Source organism: Neopelma chrysocephalum, unplaced genomic scaffold, assembly GCF_003984885.1.
Source record: "Neopelma chrysocephalum unplaced genomic scaffold, ASM398488v2 Primary Assembly neopelma1_23b, whole genome shotgun sequence".
Classification (NCBI taxonomy): Eukaryota; Metazoa; Chordata; class Aves; order Passeriformes; family Pipridae; genus Neopelma; species Neopelma chrysocephalum.
The window spans coordinates 8,221,356-8,243,093 of NW_020897692.1; the positions used below are offsets into that span (position 1 = coordinate 8,221,356).

Consider the following 21,738-nt stretch of genomic DNA (forward strand, 5'->3'; position numbering starts at 1 on the left):
TCCCTTTGCCTGGAGGGCAGAAAGACCCTTCTTATTTAGACTTTCTCAGCACCATCAGATAATCTTTTTCTGATTCCCATGACACAGAGGAGTTTCCATATCAACAGAAGTAGAAAAGAATTCTCCAATTCCATTTCATAAAAGAACAGGTTCCAGTGTGCTGGGCTTATAATCAAATATCTTCTGCATATACTTCATTCATTGTGGAAAAGGAGAGAGAGAAATCTAATATTTTTCCTGGTCACACTGTTATTCTAAAGAAACACACTATTCTATGCCTTCATTTTTCCACTGGGAAGGTATTAGAAGGACACAATACCACAAAAACACAGATTACATGGTCACACTGCAATGGCAAGTCAAAATATAAAGTGAAAGCAACTTGGATCAGGATCTATTTATAAAGATATATGCCACAATAAAACATCGTATAGCTACCTGGACTAACATCTCCTTAGAGAAGGTGTTGAAATAGTAAGTGGCATGCTCCTCGGGATTACTGTGCCTTGTGCTTCTGGGTCCTACAAGGGCACCATTGTTATCAAAACCTTCAAGCAAACAAAAGGCAAAGCAAATAAGTATTTGTCACTTAACAGAATATATTGCCAATTTCTTTAAACTAGAGATCAACTCACTAGCACTGATAACTTACCAAGATGAAGTCCAAGTCATGTTAGCAAGAGAAAGATGATTTTATAGAGTTTAATACAAGAAACTAAGTGATACTTCCACGCAAGCAGTTTGCACACAAATTAAAAACTTAAGTTTTATGCAACATTATTAACCAAATTACATCTTGTACTATAGAAAAATGTTCACAAAAACCATACAAACCACAGAGAGTATCTTAAAAGAAAAAACCTGTTGCACAAAAATATTTCAATATTAATGAGAACACAAAATTCAGTGTTTTAAATATAAAGAGATGATCATCAAAACACAATGACATGACTAAGGCACTTGGAGAGAATATCAGTCACATTACAAAAACAAAATCAATTTTGTTATTCAAAATTACATGAAGGAGATGGACCTTTGTATTGTTAGTTTGTATCTTTTCCCATAGAAAAAATAGGCTCAAGGAATAAAAAAAACCCCAACAATCAGGTTGGTCAGGATTTCACCCTGTTCCACAGAAACGTTTTCCAATTTTGTCCTGAAGTGACAAAAATACAAGGAAAGCTTAAGAAGATGCATGCCCTTTAGCAGCAAGTTAAAACAACCACAGTTGACAATAGTTAAGATAACCTGATTTAAAGAGATGTAATATTATTTTTATTCCTAGAGAATGTTAATAGTCACTCTGAGCTATAAAACAATAGGAAGAAATAGCTAACACTGAAGTTAAACAATGTTAAACAGAACATCAGACTTCAGAGAGTCTTCCAACGTAACTGACCCCCCTCTCTCAATGTTTTATATTAGGAGTAGAATATCATAATAATAGAAAAGCAGTACAAAACCAAATGGAAAACAAACAAAAAACGTATTGCCAGAAAGTTTGTCCAAACATATAGCAAACAGAGGCAGTAGCTGTTCACAATACAGGATCAGGAACAATCACCGCAAAACTGTTTTCTGAGAGTGTATTATCTTTCTATGTTCATGAAATAGCCGTAAAAGAAGGTTCCACAACTAAATAAGTAGCATGATATTTTAAACACATAAAATATCTTTTTCAATGATAGCAAAAGGCATATCTAATCCATCAAATTTAGATGAATTATTAGTGCAGTGTTTAACATAGAAATTATTTTTTTCCCTTAATTGGAAAATGCAGGTATGGAGCATGACATTGCATTTTGTTGTCTTTCTTTAAAATATGAGTAATTTACAAGTCAGTGTCTGGAGAAATTATTAAATAAATAAGCCAAGATTTTCTCATATTTATCTTCTAAACTCCTGCAACTTCTACAGCAACAAAACCAACCCCCTCATGCAAAACACTGCTGCTGACTTCATCCCTCCCTTCATCATTTCAATTCTTTCTCAGGGCCCTTTACTACTCACATCCATTCTTCCCAGTCACCCACAGGCTACCTGCCTCTGATGTCTTAACTATCAGCTGGGAAAGATACAAGAGCTGATGGGAAGGATTCTGGTAGCCTGAGAAGCACATATGTGCTTGCTGGTGAGCTGGGAAGTCAAACAAAAAGGTAACAGAAGACTGCTAAACAATCTTCCCCTCAAGTAGAGAAACACTTTATGTCTCTCCATTCAGTTTCCAGTTCCTATGGTACACTTAGGAACTCCCATGATTTTGTCTTATCTCAGAGTGAGTTTAAAGAGTAACTGGCCAGATTCGTGTGACTATAGGCTTCATTTCCTTAAAATAACAAGGCTGAATAAGAGTAATTGTTTTCTAAAATTTTAGAATTTCTGGTCTTCTAAATATTCCCTAAATAGTTAAGGGCCTTCTAATAGCTATTATTCTCTGCTACCCTCTTCTGAATACACGCTGGTTTCATATAAATATTTAAATGTGTATTATATTAATATTATGCCATTTGTTAGAGGTAAAAGTGTATACCATGCAATTGCTCGATTTTTATTCCAGAAAAGTGTTGAAAAGTGATTGATGATCTGTTAATTCAGTTATGCAAAGATCTAACAAAGTTTAAAGTTTGCACACTCAAGCCATAATATCAATGTTTTTCAGCATTCTTTTCTTTTCATATCTTCTATACTGTTGTGTTCCAAATACCATTTAAACTCTATAATGTCTATTCTCTCTTTTCTTCATTTTACATTTTTAGAGATATAGAAGTTGCCTTTCAGTGTCTATTTCCATGGGCCTAGTACACCAGGCTCTAGCCCGAACGTGGCCCATAACTGCTCCTATAGGAAAACGCATCGATAATTTATACAACAGGGAAGAGTTCCAGCATGACATTCTTCATCTTCTATGTCCATGGAGACAGACAGTGCCTTTCTTTCTTCTGAAGTACATTAAGTATTTCATTTTTCCAAGAATCTTTCTCCACAATATCGCAAACATTGCTAAGGAACATACAATTCTCCCTCTACTTTTAGTGAACAATGACATGAAATACAAACCTACCCAGAAGCCACGCATAGAGCCTTCGGTTGAGTGACATATCCCTGCGCAGTACTACATGAAGGGCTGCTGACAAAATTCTGATCATGTCTGGACGTGTTGCCTGAAGAAGTCAGAAACACGATTAAATTAAACTATGAAAGATAAAACTTTTTCTATGCTATCAGCTTAATGGTCATTAAAGCATAGTTAATTTCATGTTTTGACATTTCTGAATTTGATACAAGAAAACATGATCTTGCTCCTAGGAAACCAAAATATAACTATTATTTGGAATAGATACTTTGTAATAACATGCACCCTTTATGAACAGCAAAAATAACTGACTCTATTAACAGCTCATTTTTGTTACAAGAGATTTCATTTTACTTCGGAGGCAAAAGCCTTGGAAGCAAATTCAACTAAAATCCAGTGTAAAAAAAAATTACTGAAGAATTTTAAATCCCTTTCAATTTCTTACTGCTTTAAATGCTTGTGTAAGCGTTAATATTAAAAAGTGTTGCATTGATAGTTTCATCACTCTAGTACCTAAACAGAGACAATCCAAATATTTCCATAGTCACTGATAAATGCAAATGAAGCACTTCCACAAGTAAGAACATGGTTCTTTTTACATAAAAGTGTAGGTTTTCTCTAATTTCTAACAAGGTGAAAATTAATCTTGTATTAGTTTTCCTCCAGGAGTAAAATAAATCATGGATCTTTTAAAAATAGGAAGTGACTAACAATAAATGCTGTCCAAAAAAAACCCCAGAAATTTTAACATCTATCTCCCACTACTGCTACAGCTAACTACTCACCCAAAACCAATAATCATTTTCAATTCTCTAGTGTTCTGAATCAGTTATGCTAAGAGGATTAACTTTGCTGACTTTGAACCCTGAGAATCAGAAACTTGCAAATGAACAGATAAATTTGCTTTCTCATCAAACTGAAGCAAATTAAAAGCTTCTTCATAGACTAAACATGATAATTTATATTGAGTTTACATGTACAGAAGTTAACTTCAAAGTTAACACATCAAGTTAAAAAAAAGTAGAGATTATGACATAAGAATAGCAAACCTATCTGAGAAACTCCTACATATGACTCTTTTTCAAGCTTGGAGAAAATCATTAACAAAAACCAACGAAATACTTCTACTGACTTAAGAAGTGGAGTACATTTAGGAGTTTGTCAATTCATCTCTCATGTTAATAACCTACCTGGCTCATATGGAAAGGAAAACAAAAAAGGATAAGGTCCAACGTGCTCCTCTGTACTAAAACACTGGTATCTTGCACTGATGTGCTTACTGCTTCTACCTAAAGTAATGGCAGACACCCCGAAATAGTTATTTATTATTTTAAGTAGATAGATATAAAAGAGCAGTCAAAAATAAGAACAGTTATTTATCAATAGTGGTACGTATAAAATAAAATTATTTTTTAATTTTGAACATTGAAACAACATAAAACAAGAAAATAAAAAGTTTCACCACTGAGGAAACACAAAACCAACAGATTCCCTGAACAATACAAACACTAAGCTTTTGGTTTTTTATATTACCAATGAATACCTTAAGTTTAAAAGACAAAATAATACTCTATGTATTTTTAAAAACATATAACAAAACTCAATCACTTTTAACTGAAGCTTGTAATGAATGGAAAGTTTTACACAACACCTAAGCAGTTCTGAACCTAAGCAGTTCATTCAGCTTTGCAACACTTTTATCATGCACAAAAGCATCAGTTTAAGTGGACCTACAATAAACATGCATTTTTATCTCTTCAAAGGCTAAGCTCAAAGACAGAGAAAACATCTAAATCCCCCCAAAATACATTATATAATAACATCAATGTCTTCATTGTTCCACCAAAACATTACCATTAATTCAATGTCACTGCCAATTATGTAGAGTTGGTCCTCCATGGAAAGCTTCCTGTTCAAGTGGGAGAGGACATAAGTGATGCCAGGCAAGCGAACTGCAGGGCTTGTGAGCAGGCTGCCCCAGAGAGCACTGTAGAACGCTGACTGATCCACAGCCGAGGCAACTTTCTCCAATAGCGTGTTTGTTCTGCAGTAAAACCAAGTCAGCTGAATAAGGGCATGTATCACAGCTCATCCCTGCTCCCAGTTTTAATAAATATTGCAATTAATTGTTCCAGGAAGGTCAAAATTTTGTTTTGAGAGGCCAAGAGAGGCCCTATTATACACTGAAACTTATAATGCAGCCTGAACAGAGCGATCCAACTAGCAAGCCTGTGGGCCAATCTGGCTTGCAAAATGCTTTTGCCTACCCACAGCTTCTCCTTATGTATTCCTTATGTTCTCCTTATGTTCAAAGAGCCAAATAACCCCCTCATCTGCTACTTAAAGCCAAGTGTTGCTACAGACAGAGGTTTCAGAGAGAGAGCAGGAAAGCATAGCTCCTGAAGAATCAAGTAAATGGCTTTTGCCTTCTCATTCCTTGCACTAAGCCTTTCTGGTAAAAACAGGGCATAAAAATATCACAAATCTTTGAGCACAAGCAATCCCTTCCCCTGTTTTCGTTTCTTCCCATTCATGTGGCAGCAACTCCACACCCTATGGCAGGCCCCAGGAGGCAATCTGGGTAGCCCTTGTCCCTGTTGTAGTGATGCCAACTGCACTCTGTGTGTCTGCCTACACAGACATAGAAGAAGACAGTGTTAAATTGCTCTTCACATATAAGTTGTGAAAATTCTCGTTTCTGAAGTTGGAAATATCAAGAATATGTAAGTACATGAACAATTCCAAGACCTCCAAGTGTTGGAGTGTAACTTCATCCTTTAATATGTTAAGATGCTACCTCAGCACCCCAGACTCTGCAGTCAAGATAACTCAACTGGGGCATAGGCTTGCTTGATAAGAAGTTATTGCCTCCCGGGCCACTCAGCTAGAAATAGAGTAATAATCTAAGAAGGTGGGTGAATTATTGTTGTCTTCTACATGGGTGGTTCAGTGACAAATTAGATACCACAACAAATATATTTTAATGATGTAAGCTTTGTTTGCTATCTTACATTCAGTTAAGATACGTATTTTAGACCAGAAATAATATGGCAGTACTAGCTTAGAGGAAACATGCAGCATGTTCCAAACACGTTATATATGCCAATCCATAAAAGAATCATACAATTGTTTAAGTTGCAAAATATCTTCAAAATTGAGTCCAACCATTAACTCAGCACTGCTGACTCTACCACTAAACCCTGTACCTAAGCACCACATCTACAGTTCTTTTAAATACCTCCAGGGATGGTGGCTCCCCTACTTCCCTGGGCAGCCTGTTCTGATGCTTGACAACCCTTTTGGTGAAATAATTTTTGCTAATATCCAACCAAAACCTCCCCTGGTACAACTTGAAGCCATTTCCTCTTTTTGTTTCTTTGCTTGTTACTTGGAAGAAGAGACTGACATAACATACTAAGTCTACTTAATGTCAATTCCTTTCAATAGGAGGAACAACTAACAACTAATTTGTCCTAATCAATACTAAGAATCTTCTACCGTACTATTCTAACGCAATTAATAAGACAGGATGAAATTAAATATCACTTATCTTAAAAAAATAAAATCCACACACAAGTATTCAATGAAAAGTTACAGAAAAAAACCCCAAACAAACCACCAAATCAAGCATATCACCTCAGTAACATATCTATCCTTACCTCTCATAATACTCTGATCCCTCCTCTAACCCCGGCAGAATCCCAGTTAACAGTCCCTGCAGTCCTGGTTTCAATGTTTTCCCCAAAGGGAGGTAATAGATCTCATACAGACTCAATAATGTTGGCTTGACAGACATAGCAGCATTGGCAAGGAGTGGAAATAGTCCAGAACTGCAAAAAATAAATGTTATCTTTTTTAAGGAAGCTTCTCATGTGACAATTTCATTTCTATTTCAAGAGTGCTACAGGCATATCCAATATAGTTATTATAAGGATCAGATTTTTGCCTGATATGACTGACTGCCTTTAGATGGACAAGTTGGTAAGTCAAGGCCAATATTATGAGCCTTAGCATTATCAGGATAACAAGCACTGAAGGCCCAGAGATGACTGTGTTTTTCACCAATAAAACAAATATGATAAACCAGAAACATCTCTGCATGACAGAATGTTAATTTTGTCCATGTTGAACTACATCACAATGAAAATTGTATTTAAAAATACATTTGCTTTGCACTTATTAAGAAAAAACAAGACTGGATGAGAACAATTTGAGTAAATTTACAAAAATTATTTTCTGTAAGAAAAATAATGATGTTTTTCTTCAGCAGGTTACCTAAAGGTAAAATTTACAATACTTATACTGTTAAGTAGCATAAAGTGTATATTTATTTCATAAATTCAGTCTGAAAACAGATTCTCCAACTAACAATAAACCCATGGTTCATGTTGTAGCATTTAACATTGGAAGTATGTTTTGAGTTTACTATGAATGTCAGTTCATGAAAGCAACAGTTCAGAAGTTACCCAGACACTGGAAACATTTTTGCTACTGCTACTGAATATCACAAATTATTTCAGACTGTATCAATAATCAAAGTCATAGAAACACAACTGCAATTTGCAAAATCACTAAGGACTCAGGTTAGAAGACCCCTGACACATGAAGAAGGAAACGGAAAAACAGTAAAAAAGGTAAGTTTAAGAAAGGGTCTTGAAATCTACACCTACAAATGTACTATTAAAAAAAAAAAATCTTTGTAGATACAGTGTTATCCATACTAGAGGGAAAAAACCCACAAAACTCTTTCCAAACTACAAAACTTTTTGTAAAAATTATTTTTGCCTTTATCTGTTTAGAAGAACTAGGCCTTTACCACTGTCATTTGCCTTCTTTTTTCTACAGAAAATGCCTTTTTGTTCAATAACCAGCACACTACCCCACAGTCTCTTTGTAAGGCTATTACTCATCCTTTCAAGATTTCATGCTGGCATTCTGCTTTCATGAAAAATACTGGAATCTTTGATAATGCCTTAATGTGAATGTCTGTCTTCTCCCAAGCAGCAGTAACAATGGCTTTTAGTTAGATTACACAGGGTAGCATTTTCAACTGTCCTAGAACTTATTGTTAACGAGATATTGCAAATACTGAATCACTGCACAAGCAAAAAATGTGAGCTATGAGTTCCCAGGCATACAATTTATTTCCAAGCATTAATACACACCTTTGCTACCTAAACACAATTCTGTTTTACCCCACTATTTTTCAAACTGATGAAGTTTTAATCTCCAGGGATAGATAAAGAATAAGAACCACATGTGACTGTGAGTATATACATACGCACACACCCCTCTACGAATTATATAATAAATAACTTCATGTCTTTGCAACCCCACCCAACCAAAAACCTAACGGAGGTTTAGGAATCAGAATATGTTCACTACTCCTAACTTTTCAAGTTTATTCTTCCTTTTCATTATCATCAGTTCCAGAGACTGACAGTGAGAAAAAGTTTGTACTTGCCCCCCATCCTAACAAAACAGATAATCTTTCTGTTCTGTTGATTTGACGACAAAGTTTCTTTCAACAAACTATACTCAAATTTTTTTCCAATATCACTTAAATCACAACAGAAAAATGTAATATGAACACATTGAAATAGATGTTCACACTTCACATACTGTACCTATATGCACAAAACTTTGTTTATTTCAAGGAAATAACAATAAATTCGAAGTTTTCTAGCACTAAAGTCAGTTCTTAAACATTTAAGTGGTCTGTTTATCTTCTAACATAATATACAATAGTCAGGAGAAATGTACTAGACAAACACCAGTAACATAAGGTAAAGAAATTGATTCTTGCTATGCAACACAGTAAGTGTGCTAATATAAAAAACGGGAAACCAAAAGCATCTCAACTATGCATTTGGAATGGAGTTAAAATATTGTACCTGTACAGGAAAAGATCTTTGGCCAAGCGCTTGGGCCCAATGATTTTGAAAATTATCTCGTACGTTTCAAGTGCCTTCCGATGAACCCCTCCCGGCAAAGCTGGATGAAGACATTGTGCCAAGCGCTTGCCTATAGTCAGCTTTTTCGGTACTACCTGGTACTTCGCGTTGTTCTGTAGCACCTGATAAATCAACACATTAAGAAGAACAGCACAAAACAAGTTAAAGTGCACTTTCATAAACAAGTTCCTGAACGTGGTCAGTAAGTCACCACACACACCTATGTTAAAACACAAAAAACCCCGCTTCTAAAATATACCATGAGCTTTTTTCTTTGCCATGCCTTTCACTTGTACACTTGCTATAGGCGGAATTGCCAAGGCATTTAAAACTTCACTTGCAGTGGGCATCTTACCTACAGCTTGTCCATTTCATTTTACTCATCTTTTTGAGGACAAAAATTGCTATTTCCATCCACAGTAGCTCAAAGAGGACTATTAAACTGTGGGAGGTGAGCCTGGGATAGCTTTAAGAAAATATTATAGAGTGAGACAACATGCAGCACTTTACCACTGCCTGCAACTATGTAATCATTTCAGGACTGGAACACAGAGTTGTATTTACATATTTAGGTTTTATTTTCCCAATATCATAGCCTTGACTTTGCATAAAAATGCAGCAAGAACTGTTACAATCAAAAAAATGAAAGAAATGAGAGTTTATACAAAAACATTATGCAGTTGCCAAGTGAGTGTCATTCTCCTGAGTGGAGCTCCCTAGAAACACATACAACTGATTAAAACAAGATTTTTATGGATATTTATTTGTAAATTGCTATTAAAGATTGCAATGATATTACATCATCAACTTACTAACTGTTAAAATGAATCTGAATGATAACATTCTCTGGTCAATAAATGATTTGAGTCCCATTTTATCATGCTTTATAAAAATACTGCTGATGTTTATCCTATTTTTTACACTATTTCAATAATATTGAATGATATTATAAGCAAAAGTTAGTAATAAAATAGATGTTGCATTTATTTCCACTAAAAAAGTAAATAACTTCTTTTACTTACAATTACAAAGGGTTCAACTCTAAGTCTTAGAAAGGCATTTGTTTCATTTGTTTGCTCCTTGCACACACTCAACATTTGGTTCAGACTGCTAAAATATTTGCAGGAGTATTAGATGGCTGGAACCTTGCACTTCTGTACTGTACTTCTGTACTGTTACACCCCTGTTACAACACCCTTTGTCAATTCCTGAATCTTTTCCAAGAGCACTTGCCAGGCATACCTTGTTTAGTTTCCCAAGTGCCGATATTAAATCTGCCCATTCACTTGAATATTCAAAGTTCTTCAGTGCTTTGTCAACAGCTGCTACATAGTTTCTGTACTTGGAATCAGTCAGTAGCTCCAGCTCCTCCGTGTTCATCCTCCCACGGTGTCCCCACTAGAGACTAGCTTGCAATTCATGTACAGACATTACCTGTTTAAAATTTGAAATAAAAAACCCTGAAACCATTGTTCACAGAGACATATTGTTAAAATAATTCTATAAAAAACCCACTACATTTTCCTCAGAGGCATTAAAAATATCAATCTGAGATCAGTTTACAACCAACCCTTAACAAAAGCTAACATATTGCAAACAAATATTAACAAATATTTAACACATGTCCAAAACCAAGTCCTATTAAAAAAACCCAAACAAATAATCAAAAACCCACAACATCACAAACCAAAGAAAAATCCCTAGAAAATTAATGCCCTGTTTATCCCAAAAAGCACTGCTTGTTCTAAACAATGCAACAAAGGGATTTTTCATTTTCTTTTTTACTTCCTCTGGGTCCATCACCAGAAATCCACATCTTTTAACAAGTCAGCCTTTCTGCAAACAGAAGACACCAATCTTTCTGAATCACTTCCAGGCAGAAGACAAGAATGAAGAATACATACAATAGTTACATGCTATTCAAGAGTATCTCTGTGCATCAACACTTCCTTGCTATTCTACTCCAGTGATGCAACTCTACTTTGTTTTAATATTATTGTTATCCATGCACAACAAAAGTTCATGTTTACTAGTGTTCTGCAATCATAGGCTTTTGCAATTTACTCAATATATTTTCATCACATGGTAATCTACACCAAGTAATTAAGATATACTAGATCCAGAAACACCACCCCATACTTTTATAGGTCATGGACTACTTATTTTAGTAGAGATTTAGGAAAGATGCAATAATTTTTTAAAGGAAATGAGCTTTTAATGCTGCTTTCACCTCAAGCAAATACAGCTCAATAGGAAAATCCTATTGTAGCACATCTGTGCAAAAAGGCAGATTTAGCACCCCTTTTAATGGGGGTCTTGTGGGAAACCGTTTGGGATCTCTCTGATTCTTGGCTTCAGAAAAGATTTCACACTCAGCAGATGTTGCTCTCTTCTGCCTTGATTAAAGGAAAATGGGAAGAAAATTGTGTGCAGAAGCACAGGCTGAAGCATGGTAGACTGAAAATAACCAAGTAAACTGTGGAACAGGTATAAAGGAGCTGTATTCATCAGACTGTCTACCAGGTATGATAAGGAAAGTTCCAAGAAAAAAGAAGAAAAAGAAACGGACAGGTAAAATGAAAGAAAAAGAGTTGGATGGCAGCAGTGAATAAAAAGGCCAAGAATCACAAACCTTCTGCACTCCTGATTCTGATGGCAGACTAGTAATGACAGACTGTCTCCAAGGTACAACAGAAATGCAAACCATTACTTAAAAACCATATCCTGGGTGTCGAATTGATAGATTTCACTACACCCTGCTGGCATAAGGCACTTAGATCACACTGTTTATTAAAACAAAAATAAATTATTGTGGTTTCATTTTATAACAACCATCATTGGATTAAGTCCAGAAATAAATGAAGTTTGCTTTGAAAAAGCTTTAAATGCCAACAGATTTCTCAGACAGTTGCACTACCACCAGTGTCTGATCTCCAAAAGTAAAAGTAAGTATTAATACTAAAAAAGAAGAAAGAACCAACATACAAAGGCATCACAATTCTAATATTTCCAGGCACAAAGGATGGAGAAAGAACTTGACACATCAAATAATGCTTTCTGAGTGAAAGCATCAGGATCTTTTTTTATCCAGCTAAAGCATAAATGCAAGCACTTATGGCTAGCGTGAAAGACTCTGTCTTCCTCAAGTGCTTGAAGAACCTGAAAGCTGAGAATGGCCTGATTTAGGATTACCAAAGGTTAAACAAAACCAGGCTGAACACAGGGTTAAACAGGTAGGGTTTTTTTCAGACTTAGTGATGAGAACCATCTCTTTATTTTAAAATGCATTAACAACTTTGAATAATTATACTTTTAGACAAATCTATTGCACACTGCTTGTGCTAATTTAATCATTAAGAAGTCTTATATAGAGAAGAAAAAACATACTCTTTTCTTACTATTCTATGGTTATGGTCTCATTTATCTTTCTTAAAAAAAAAAGAAAATTATGCAATTTGAGATGATGGGGAGACAAAGAATTTCTTGCATATTTTTTTCCCACAATGAAATTTCAGTTTTAAACAATATGTCTTCCAAACCATATGAGTAGCCATAATAAGCCAGGCACACAGAGAAGTTACTATGTAAATACTATATATTATTTTTATAAACCTGGGACTGTTTTTATTCTACGATCACTGAAACTACAGGAATGCCCATTTTTATTAGTTCTCATATATAAAAGTACACTCGTCCTACAGGGTTTACTTTTTGTTTAGTCTGAAGATATTTCGAAATGTAGTTTTTAATTTTTTCTTGTTTCTATTATGTATTCTTATCAATACTTTCCTGTTCTCTTCATTTGTAATAAAACTGCAGATTTAACAACATTTAATTTTACAGCTAATATTTCAATACAATGTTAAACTTGTTAATGTCTATCTCCTTAAAAGTATCACACCCTTAATCTTTCATAATTTACTACTCTGTAAAATGAGATAAATAATAAAATTTGGTAGATCAAAAAAAATTGAAAAATAGCAGTTTATGCTACATCATCAAACAGCCCAGAGGATAAAGCATTTATCTTGCCATTACACAATCACCATTTAGCACGAGGGCCAGCTTTCCAAGGAATGTTCTTTGTTTCTCTTTTTAAACAAAGGTATGAAGAGCACAATCCTTTGTTTTGTTTTGGTTTTTTTTTCCCCCCTTTTTGCATACCAGAAGCTTGTCAGATTGAAGTTTAGCCACTCTCATGACTCTGGACATAGGCAATCTCTGACCTCTTAGATGGTCTCGCTTTTTTCAACGGAAAAAATAAATGGCAGTGCCTGAGCAGAAAGCTAATTATAAATGAGGAAGAAACTACCTAAGAAGTGCTATACACTTTCAAATAATTTCATATTACTATATTTTAAACACAAGTGATTACAGAAGTAGGTCTTGACACTTACTACCTTCTATTTCACCTTCTCAGGGGGATTAAAATACAGACTCCACACAATTCTGGGTATACCTGGATGCCTTAGTGTATGACTTTGACAAGGAAAGCAATTGCCTGGGGCTGTGGATCTTCTTTTGCCAGGGGTTATGTATAGCGTGTTCACAGAGCAGCCTTCAATTCCCTTCATCAGTAAGGTGGTATTGGTTTTCCTCCAAGTCATGTTAAAACAACACTGTCACAGCTGTGTTTTCCACAGCAAATACTCATCCTTCATAACTTATGTGCCTAAGAGCCTTCTGTGTCTCATCAACACAAACTATTCACCTAAGAGGCTCTAAATGGTTTACACTGAGGCTAAAGAAACTAGGAGAAGAACAACAGCTTCCTCAAATCAATTCAATAAAAGCAGCTTTCATCTAGAATCTGTTTAGATTTAATCACAAGATTATAAGACTTCCCATTGATTCATAAGCTTTCCATTATCTGTTGTACCCCAAAGCTCCTCTTCAGGTTTGATTTGCTACTGTTCCACTCTTACATTTTTCAATCCTCACATAATTGCTCCATTTGTCTCCTTCACACCAATCTGCAAGACTGAAACAGTCGCTTCCTGGTACAGGTCCAGGGGCTGATGGCTATGGAGGACAAATCTGCATACATCACGTCACTTCAAGAATTCTTAAGATTTGTTCCAATAACTGTAAGAGCCTGAGCTCAGAAGCTTGCTGCCTTTGAATTACTCAAAGGTTCAGCTTTGCAATGCAATATTTCAAGGCATTTCTAAAACCGTTTACCATTTAAAGTATGGCCATGGGATGTACAGTAAAAGAACTAATAGATAATTAAAAAGCAGATGAGAAAAATTTCTAATTTCACAGCACTGAGTTATTGCTTTTTAAGCTGTGTATAGTGCCCACATACTAAGCTGGCAACTGCAGAAACACATTTTTATTTAAATAGACTTAATACCTTAAAACAAACACAGATTTGAATACATGGGAAACAGAAGCCTTGTCATTTGGTAATTTATTATGCTTTGTTTCTCCTCAGAAGCATTTAACAACATGAATAGCAAAATAAGCACTGCAATTCCCAGATTGGACTCTTCAGATAGAATTCAAATGCTGGAAATACATAAATTCTTCTATAACCACAGATAAAGATTTTCCATTTACAGCTGATTATTTCTAGATTGACTTTCCACAGATTCCTCATTTCAGAATTTTTCAAAGAGACATCTCTAATGTCTTCTGAGAATAAGAACCATTTGAGCTTGTTATTTTGGCCAACTGCTATTCAGTTAGAGCAACGAAAGAAGAAACCTCCCATTACACAAACAAACAACACAAAAGAACCTCACCAGACAGTATTATTAACTATAATGAGCCATGATCTCATTAGTACCCTGCAACAGTCTACCTCACTTAATAAGATTGAATATTGTGATTAATAACTTCCCACTACACTTTTGTACCTAGTCATATTCACAAGTGGAAACAGTGCATTGTATTTTTCCACAGAAACATCAGCACTGTTCTAGGTGTTCAAATTTCTTTCCACAACAAAATTAAATCAAACCAAACTAGCATAACAATCTGTGCATTACCTATATCGGTAACTTCTAAATCAACACAAGGTGTTTTCCTGAGAATGATTCTCATATCAAACAAGAATTAATGAGAGAAAACCTACAGCTTGTACTGTAGAGATTGGATTAGGTACCCAACTGGATGTGCTACCTCCTCACTTATGAATCTACACAACACGTTTATTATTTATTATTACACGCACAAAAAAAATTGTCAGCAAAAAGAAACTGAGTACATTTTTCCTTCTTTTGCACATTTGTCACAGAAGAAAAAAAAGACTGGTATAAAACTCTAAGTCTGGCACTGAGCATAGTCTGACAGAAATACATAAGGTATGTAAAATGTTCTTTCTGCTATTACTGTCATATGGTATTCCAAAGTATGACTTATATTAGACATGAGTTCATAAAGAGGAACAAGTAACAAGCTTAAAAATTCATAAGGAACATACAATAAGCCTTCTCAGGATTCAAATTCTCTATTCACTGTTTAAGAAGACAAATTTATACTTATAAACAAACACTAAGTGAATTTCCTTTAGAGCATAATTTTTCAAAAATAAAAAAGTATCACATCTATGTCTGTTTGTTAGAGGGGAGAAGAAAATGACCAAACACTTCTCAGTCTCGTTGGCAAATACGTCTCTTTGAATTGCCTCTTAAAAACTGAGTTTAGGGTGACATTTTTAATCCCTCTACTCAATTCTACTTTATTACACCTTCTCAATATATAACAGGTGAACTACAGAACAGTTTGACATACTGGACTGAAATTTTGATTTCGATTCCTGACTCACCAACAGAACACTACTGATTCCTTTTCTATCAGCCCTTGAGCACTGTGCCTGCCTACTGCTCAGGAATACCTTACTGTTTCTGGCAGAGTATAACAGACATCATCTTTTCTAGAGTTAAGTACTTTTGCACTTCATGAACACCAGAATCTTACACTAAAACTTCTACTTTTAAAATATCAAATTCATCTTAAGATCAAATTGAATATTCAAATTTCACAGATCTGAACTTATATCACTCATTAAATGAAAGATAATGATTTGCATCTTTGTTACAACTCAGGTCAACCATTAACTGAAAATATTTTCTTTTTCCTATAACAGTTTCCTATGTCTTTTCCTTTCTTGCAATAAATGATTGCTGAGTTATCTATGTAATATATTATAGCTTAATCAACATTCACTTTACATCTAAAAATCAAGAAAGTTCCACATAGCCACACTTTTTATTCTAAATTACACAAAAACTTCTATTATGTCTTACTAAAAAACAGATGGTAATTTAAGCCAGAATAACACAGCATAGAGAAAAATGGTGAAATGCTTCCTTGAATCTGTAGTTATCCTTCAACGCTCATTTTCAAGCACTTTTTTTTGTCTCCTTCTTCCCTTTGTTGACCACTGTATTTGAACAACCAATATTTCAATCTAAATCTAGAACTGATCCCTATATTCAATTACACATTTGTAGAAAAAAAAACACAAAACACCTAGAATTTAACCTGGACTCATTTGACATGTTTGCAGAGGGTTTCCTCTTGAAACTTTATTTCATCTCAGTTCCCAGATTTACCATCTTTATGCACAACTTAAATCCTAAATTTCGGCAGCAATACATTCATCAAAGAAACAATTTGGGTAAAGGCATTTTAAAAATAATCTTCATTTCGTTCTCCCAGCCTAATCCTAACAATACCAAATGCAGACTATAATATTTAAGATTTTTTTGTTGTTGTTTTTAATCATAGAATGGTTTGGGTTGGAAGGCACCTTAAAAAGCATCTAGTTCCAACACCCCTGCCACAGGCAGGGACACCTTCCACTAGAATGACATGTAACCTCCTGGAGTCACCAGTCACAGTCAGGACAATGCTGAGCCAAACAGAAACATAAAATCCTTACTCAGAAGTTAAGTGTTAACATTGTATATAGTGTATCAACTACTGTTCCCTGGACCAAAGGAAACTGTTGCCTGCTGAAAAAAGCTTCGCTTGCACCCTGGGTTGTTAAGGCCTTTTTTAGCTCTACACAAGCAAACCTGCAGCATCACACAGTGTAAGCAGTTTCCCTACCTTCATAAAAAGACCCCAATACTGCATATTAGAAATAAGGCTGTTTGGATTACTCTAAACAGGATATGGAAGGTATTTACCTGTCATAGTTAAATCCATGGTGACCACAAAAGTTCAGTGGGTTGGAAAAAACCTTATGAAAGAGAAAACAAGCATGTTGTGGTGCGAGTGCAGCTGCACCCTGCCCGTGTCTCCCACACCACCTGCCAGCACCGTGAGCTTTGTGCTCTTCCTGTCCCAGCAGAACTGCCCGGCACTCACATGCAGCCACTGGACCTGGCGGCTGCTGCCTTCTCTGCTGAGCAATGCTTGGTAAGTACACAACTTCAAATACTTATCTTCTCTCCAGCTGCCTGAGCGCAGTAAGAGGACAAGCTTCCTAAAATAGACTGCAACTTATTTTCACTTTTATGTGTTTCAGCCTCATGCCTTCAAATGGTCACTATACCCTCTCTGAAAAGACTGCCTTTTTAACTAGCTAGCTTCCCTCTTCCAATCTTTTCCAATCATATACTGATGGAAGACTTACCTTGAGGTATCATTTTTCTTTCTTATTTTTTACTCTTATCAAACTAGTAAGTCCAATTAATATAGTGATACAGTTAAATAAATAAATAACAACTAAACCATAGCAAACATAACAATGAAGTCAACTTAAACCAGTATGATGACATTTAAATATATATTTGTACTACACTTTGCTTTAAAGGAGAGTTTGCCAACTTCCACTGCGACTTCACACTGAGATTTCTCTTTAAATATTCTGATACACAGTTTAACACAGAATCTACCAACTTAACAACAACAACAAAAAAGATGGTTTGGTAATTTATTCATTTATTCTTTGCTCACAATAACTTTAAAAATTGAAGATTTAGACAAATCTTTATCCATACCTATTGTTCTAATAATATGTAGCTTCAGGTGACTTAAATATTCTGTCTCCAAACAAACCTGATACTTCCTTTCACAAAGGCATGTCAGAAGTTCTCACGTCCTTATCATTGCCTTACTTGGGTAACCTAATACGATGCATTCAGGCAAGACTTTGTCCAACTTCCTTTTTTATTACACCCTGAGGTCTAAGATATTACTAATTAATTAATTTCAAATTTCAACTAATTTCTATCATTTTATTCTGATTGCAATTCTGAAATAGTGTCATATGCCAAATATATACCTACACATTATCTAGATTGTGGTTACATTTTGCAATACATCTGATTTCACGGTTCTACAGGTGGATTTCAAAGGAATTCATAAAGTAGAATCTTTTTCTGACTATTCTGAAAACAGAGGCTGGACTGAAACTTGTTTGCTCTCCTTATCCTCTGAAGTAATCCAGAAAAGACATAAATAAAAGGTTAAATTCCCTTTGATTTCTTCAAATTATACTAGAAACCAAATTAGGCAAAGCACCACTCCTTGACTTTTTTATGCTTATATTGAAGTACAAATTTCTGATAAAATAGGAATGTGTTGACTAGTGAAACCATTTACTGATTCTCTTTGGTGCTTTCTTCTCATTTCTTGTTTCAGTTATTGGGGGAAAATGATTGATCTGCAGTGTTTCTTCTCCCCAACCTGTCAGAGGGAAACACATTGCTTACTGTTTCTATTTATCATTCAACTTCTTTTCAGCTACAAGTCAGGGCAACACGATTATTAATCTGAAAGACAATTTATTTGCACACAGACCAATTACTTCTATATTTCTATTTCATGCTTTCACAGGTATCATTTAGTTTAGTCTCTTTCCTGTCTCCTATTTTTCTCAATCATTTTCAAAACAGGGTTTTTTTACAACATACTTCATACCTCTTCCTGGTTCTCTTCTACACACTGCATATTTAATATAATACAGCTTCACAAAAGTAAAAAGCATTTTCAGCCAGCCCAATCCAGCAGTCATTCCTAGTTAAGTAAGAAGACACTAAAGGTGGACAACAGTAACTCTAGCCAAGAGAACTAAGCCAACAAGGGAAGCATCCTCTCCTTATTCAAACAGAAAACAACGGCAGAACACAGGCTGAGCCCATTTACACCAGTGTGCTGGTCTGGGCTGCGGTACAGCTAATTTTCTTTACCATGGCTGTTATGGGGCTGTGTTTTGGATTTGTGTTGAACACAGTGTTGATAATATAGAAATGTTTTTGTTATTGCTGAGCAGGGCTTACACAGAGCCAAGGCCTTTTCTGCTCTTTGTACTTCCACGCTGGCCAGGGGTCTGGGAGTACACAGGAGGTTGGGAGGAGACACAGCCAGGACGGGTGACCCCAACTGACCAAAAGGAAATTCCATAACATATGACACCATGCTCTGTATATAAAACTGGGGGGGAGAGGGAGGAAAGGAGGGATGTTTGGAGTGATGGTGTTTGTCTTCCCAAGTCACCATTACATGGGATGGGGCCCTGCTCTCCTGGAGATATTGGAACACCTGCCTGGCCATGGGAAGCAGTGAATTAATTCCTGGTTTTGCTTTGCTTGCATGTGCGGTTTCTGCTTTCCCCATTAAACTGTCTTTATCTCAACCCATGAGTTTTCTGGCTTTACCTTTCTGATTCTCTCCTTGACCCTGCTGGTGGGGGAGTGAGCCAATAGCTGCATCGGGCTTGGCTGCTGGCTGGGGTTGAACCACAACAACCAGACAAAATGCAATCTTACCCACATAGTTTGCTGTGCCTGCAATGAGTATCTCTAATGGTCAGCATAGTGTGCCAGCATTTTTACTCAAGAAAAGCAGTACCAGTATAAACATGGCCTTAGAACTTAACCATCCACTCAAATGCACAGCCACTCCACTAACGGAAGATGTAAGATAACTTGTCTTTGCAAGATGCTGTTTAAACACCTACTGTCACAGGTGCTACCAATAAGTTGGGAAAGTAAGACATTCAGTCGATTAGAAATGCAGCCTCTCCCCATCTCATTTACAGGTTGCTTAGTTTCCAAAAGGGCCAATTCTCATTTCAATGAAAATAAAACCAGGAATTATGCTGTGAACATTCTGCCTGTTTCTCAACTGACATTCCCCTCATGACATTCATAGATGCTATATTAAAAATGACTGTACATTTTGGATAATCACAATATTTAGACATCACACTATTAGACCTGCAAAATCTGCTGTGTTTCAGCCTGTTTTTGAAAAGGTACCAACATAAAAAAAAGAAAATCAACCAGAAAGAGCAAATCTGACTGCCAGGCCTGTTTAAGTATTTAACACAGACAGACCAAGCCTTGGTAGCAAAACGAAAGACTAGGATCTTCAACCTTATACTGAGGCCCCTTATTATCTGCAAGCATCTAGCCCTACAGTTGGAATTCAGGTATCACATTGTGCAGTTAACCTGAGAACCATAACACTTTCACTATTGCTGGATATCAAAAGAAGATCCAGGAGCGAAAGGGTTCTTGCAATCAGCAATGAAAACACAAGGGTTGAGTCACCCTAGGCTCATCAAAACCTGCACCTCATATCTAACATATTTTAGGTCACTTAAAGAGATAAATTGTTTAGGCTTTTCTAGTTATGGTCACAAGTATAAAAATGTTATTTCTAAGAAATATATAACACCAGAAGCTGTCACATATTTGTGCTTTTCAAATGGGCACCACAAGATTTGAAGCCATCCCTCATCAACAGATGAAATTTAACTCTGCACCACACAAACCAGGGACAGCCGTACACCCCATGTATCCTCCCAAACACCACACACAACAACTCCAGCAGTCGGGCGAACTCAAAAGAGGCCCACAGCCCTCAAGGTCAAAGCAGGACGGCCCTAGCAGCCCAACGCCGGGCTCATTCCCCTGCGGGAACAGGTCGCCCGAGGAAGCTCCTCCACGCAGGGCGAAGCCAGGCCCCGCCGCGCGGTGCCGGGGTGGGGGCGCGAGGAGAGGCTCCGCACCCCGAAACCCGGCAGGGCGCCGCGGGGGGACAGCGGCGGGGGCGGGCAGGTGCTACAGGTTAATTGATGCGGCGCAATTAACAGGCTACAACCGCTGCCCCCAGGCTGCTCAGCACCTGCCCCTCGCGCACTGCCCAGCACGGCCCGGCGGTGCCTGCGGAGAGGAGAGGAGAGGAGCGAGCAGGGGAGGAGAGGGTAGGGGAGAGCTGGGCAAAGCAGGGCAGAGCAGGGCAGAGGGCCGGCTCCGCTGGGCTCCACTCCAGGGGCGGACCCTCCCCGATACCGGCGCGGCAACAGGGAGGGACGGAGGGAGCAGAGCAGCCGGCGCCGGGGCCCGAAGCCCGCCCGTACCGGGGGATGAGAGGAGGGGGCGGCGGTAACGACGTTACCTGAGCGATCCGAGCCGGAAGAGCCCGACCGACACCGGCACCTCCGCGCCGCCCTGACAGCTCCCGGCGTGCCCCGCGCCGCGCCCCGCCCGCCCCGCGCCGCCGCGCTGCGCCCCATGGCGGCCGTGGCGGAAAGGGCGGGGACGCGGAGCAGATGTGGGTATGGATGGGGGTATGGATATGGGTATGGATATGGGTATGCGTGTATACTTGTTTTGCCTAATCTTCACGTAGTTTACCAAATACAGTGCAAGTAAAAATAGAAGGCGGGTGGTATATTACAAAATATGTTACAGGTTACCCAGTGAACCTGTGGATGTCCCATCCCTGGAAGTGTTCTAGGCCAGG

General features: G+C 37.1%; 1 protein-coding gene across 8 annotated transcripts in view; it reads right to left on the bottom strand.

The window, feature by feature from the left end:
* DOP1A (DOP1 leucine zipper like protein A) overlaps positions 1-21,470 on the bottom strand; it is a 61,102-nt gene extending 39,632 nt beyond the window's left edge. For 3 of the 8 annotated variants that reach the window (XM_027696424.1, XM_027696380.1, XM_027696415.1), the window contains exons 1-8: positions 21,391-21,470; positions 10,270-10,461; positions 8,968-9,149; positions 6,733-6,903; positions 4,928-5,117; positions 4,264-4,362; positions 3,062-3,161; positions 439-548 (exon numbers count right to left, since the gene is read on the bottom strand). In XM_027696424.1, the coding sequence (XP_027552225.1) occupies positions 439-548; positions 3,062-3,161; positions 4,264-4,362; positions 4,928-5,117; positions 6,733-6,903; positions 8,968-9,149; positions 10,270-10,407 (990 nt within the window). In that variant the 5' untranslated portion in view covers positions 10,408-10,461; positions 21,391-21,470. Of the gene's footprint in view, positions 1-438; positions 549-652; positions 938-3,061; positions 3,162-4,263; positions 4,363-4,927; positions 5,118-6,732; positions 6,904-8,967; positions 9,150-10,269; positions 10,462-11,257; positions 11,277-15,106; positions 15,160-21,390 lie in introns of those variants that run through there. The other 5 variants (XM_027696439.1, XM_027696408.1, XM_027696390.1 and 2 more) reach the window with 4 other exon arrangements.
* Between the last annotated feature and the right edge of the window lie 268 nt (positions 21,471-21,738).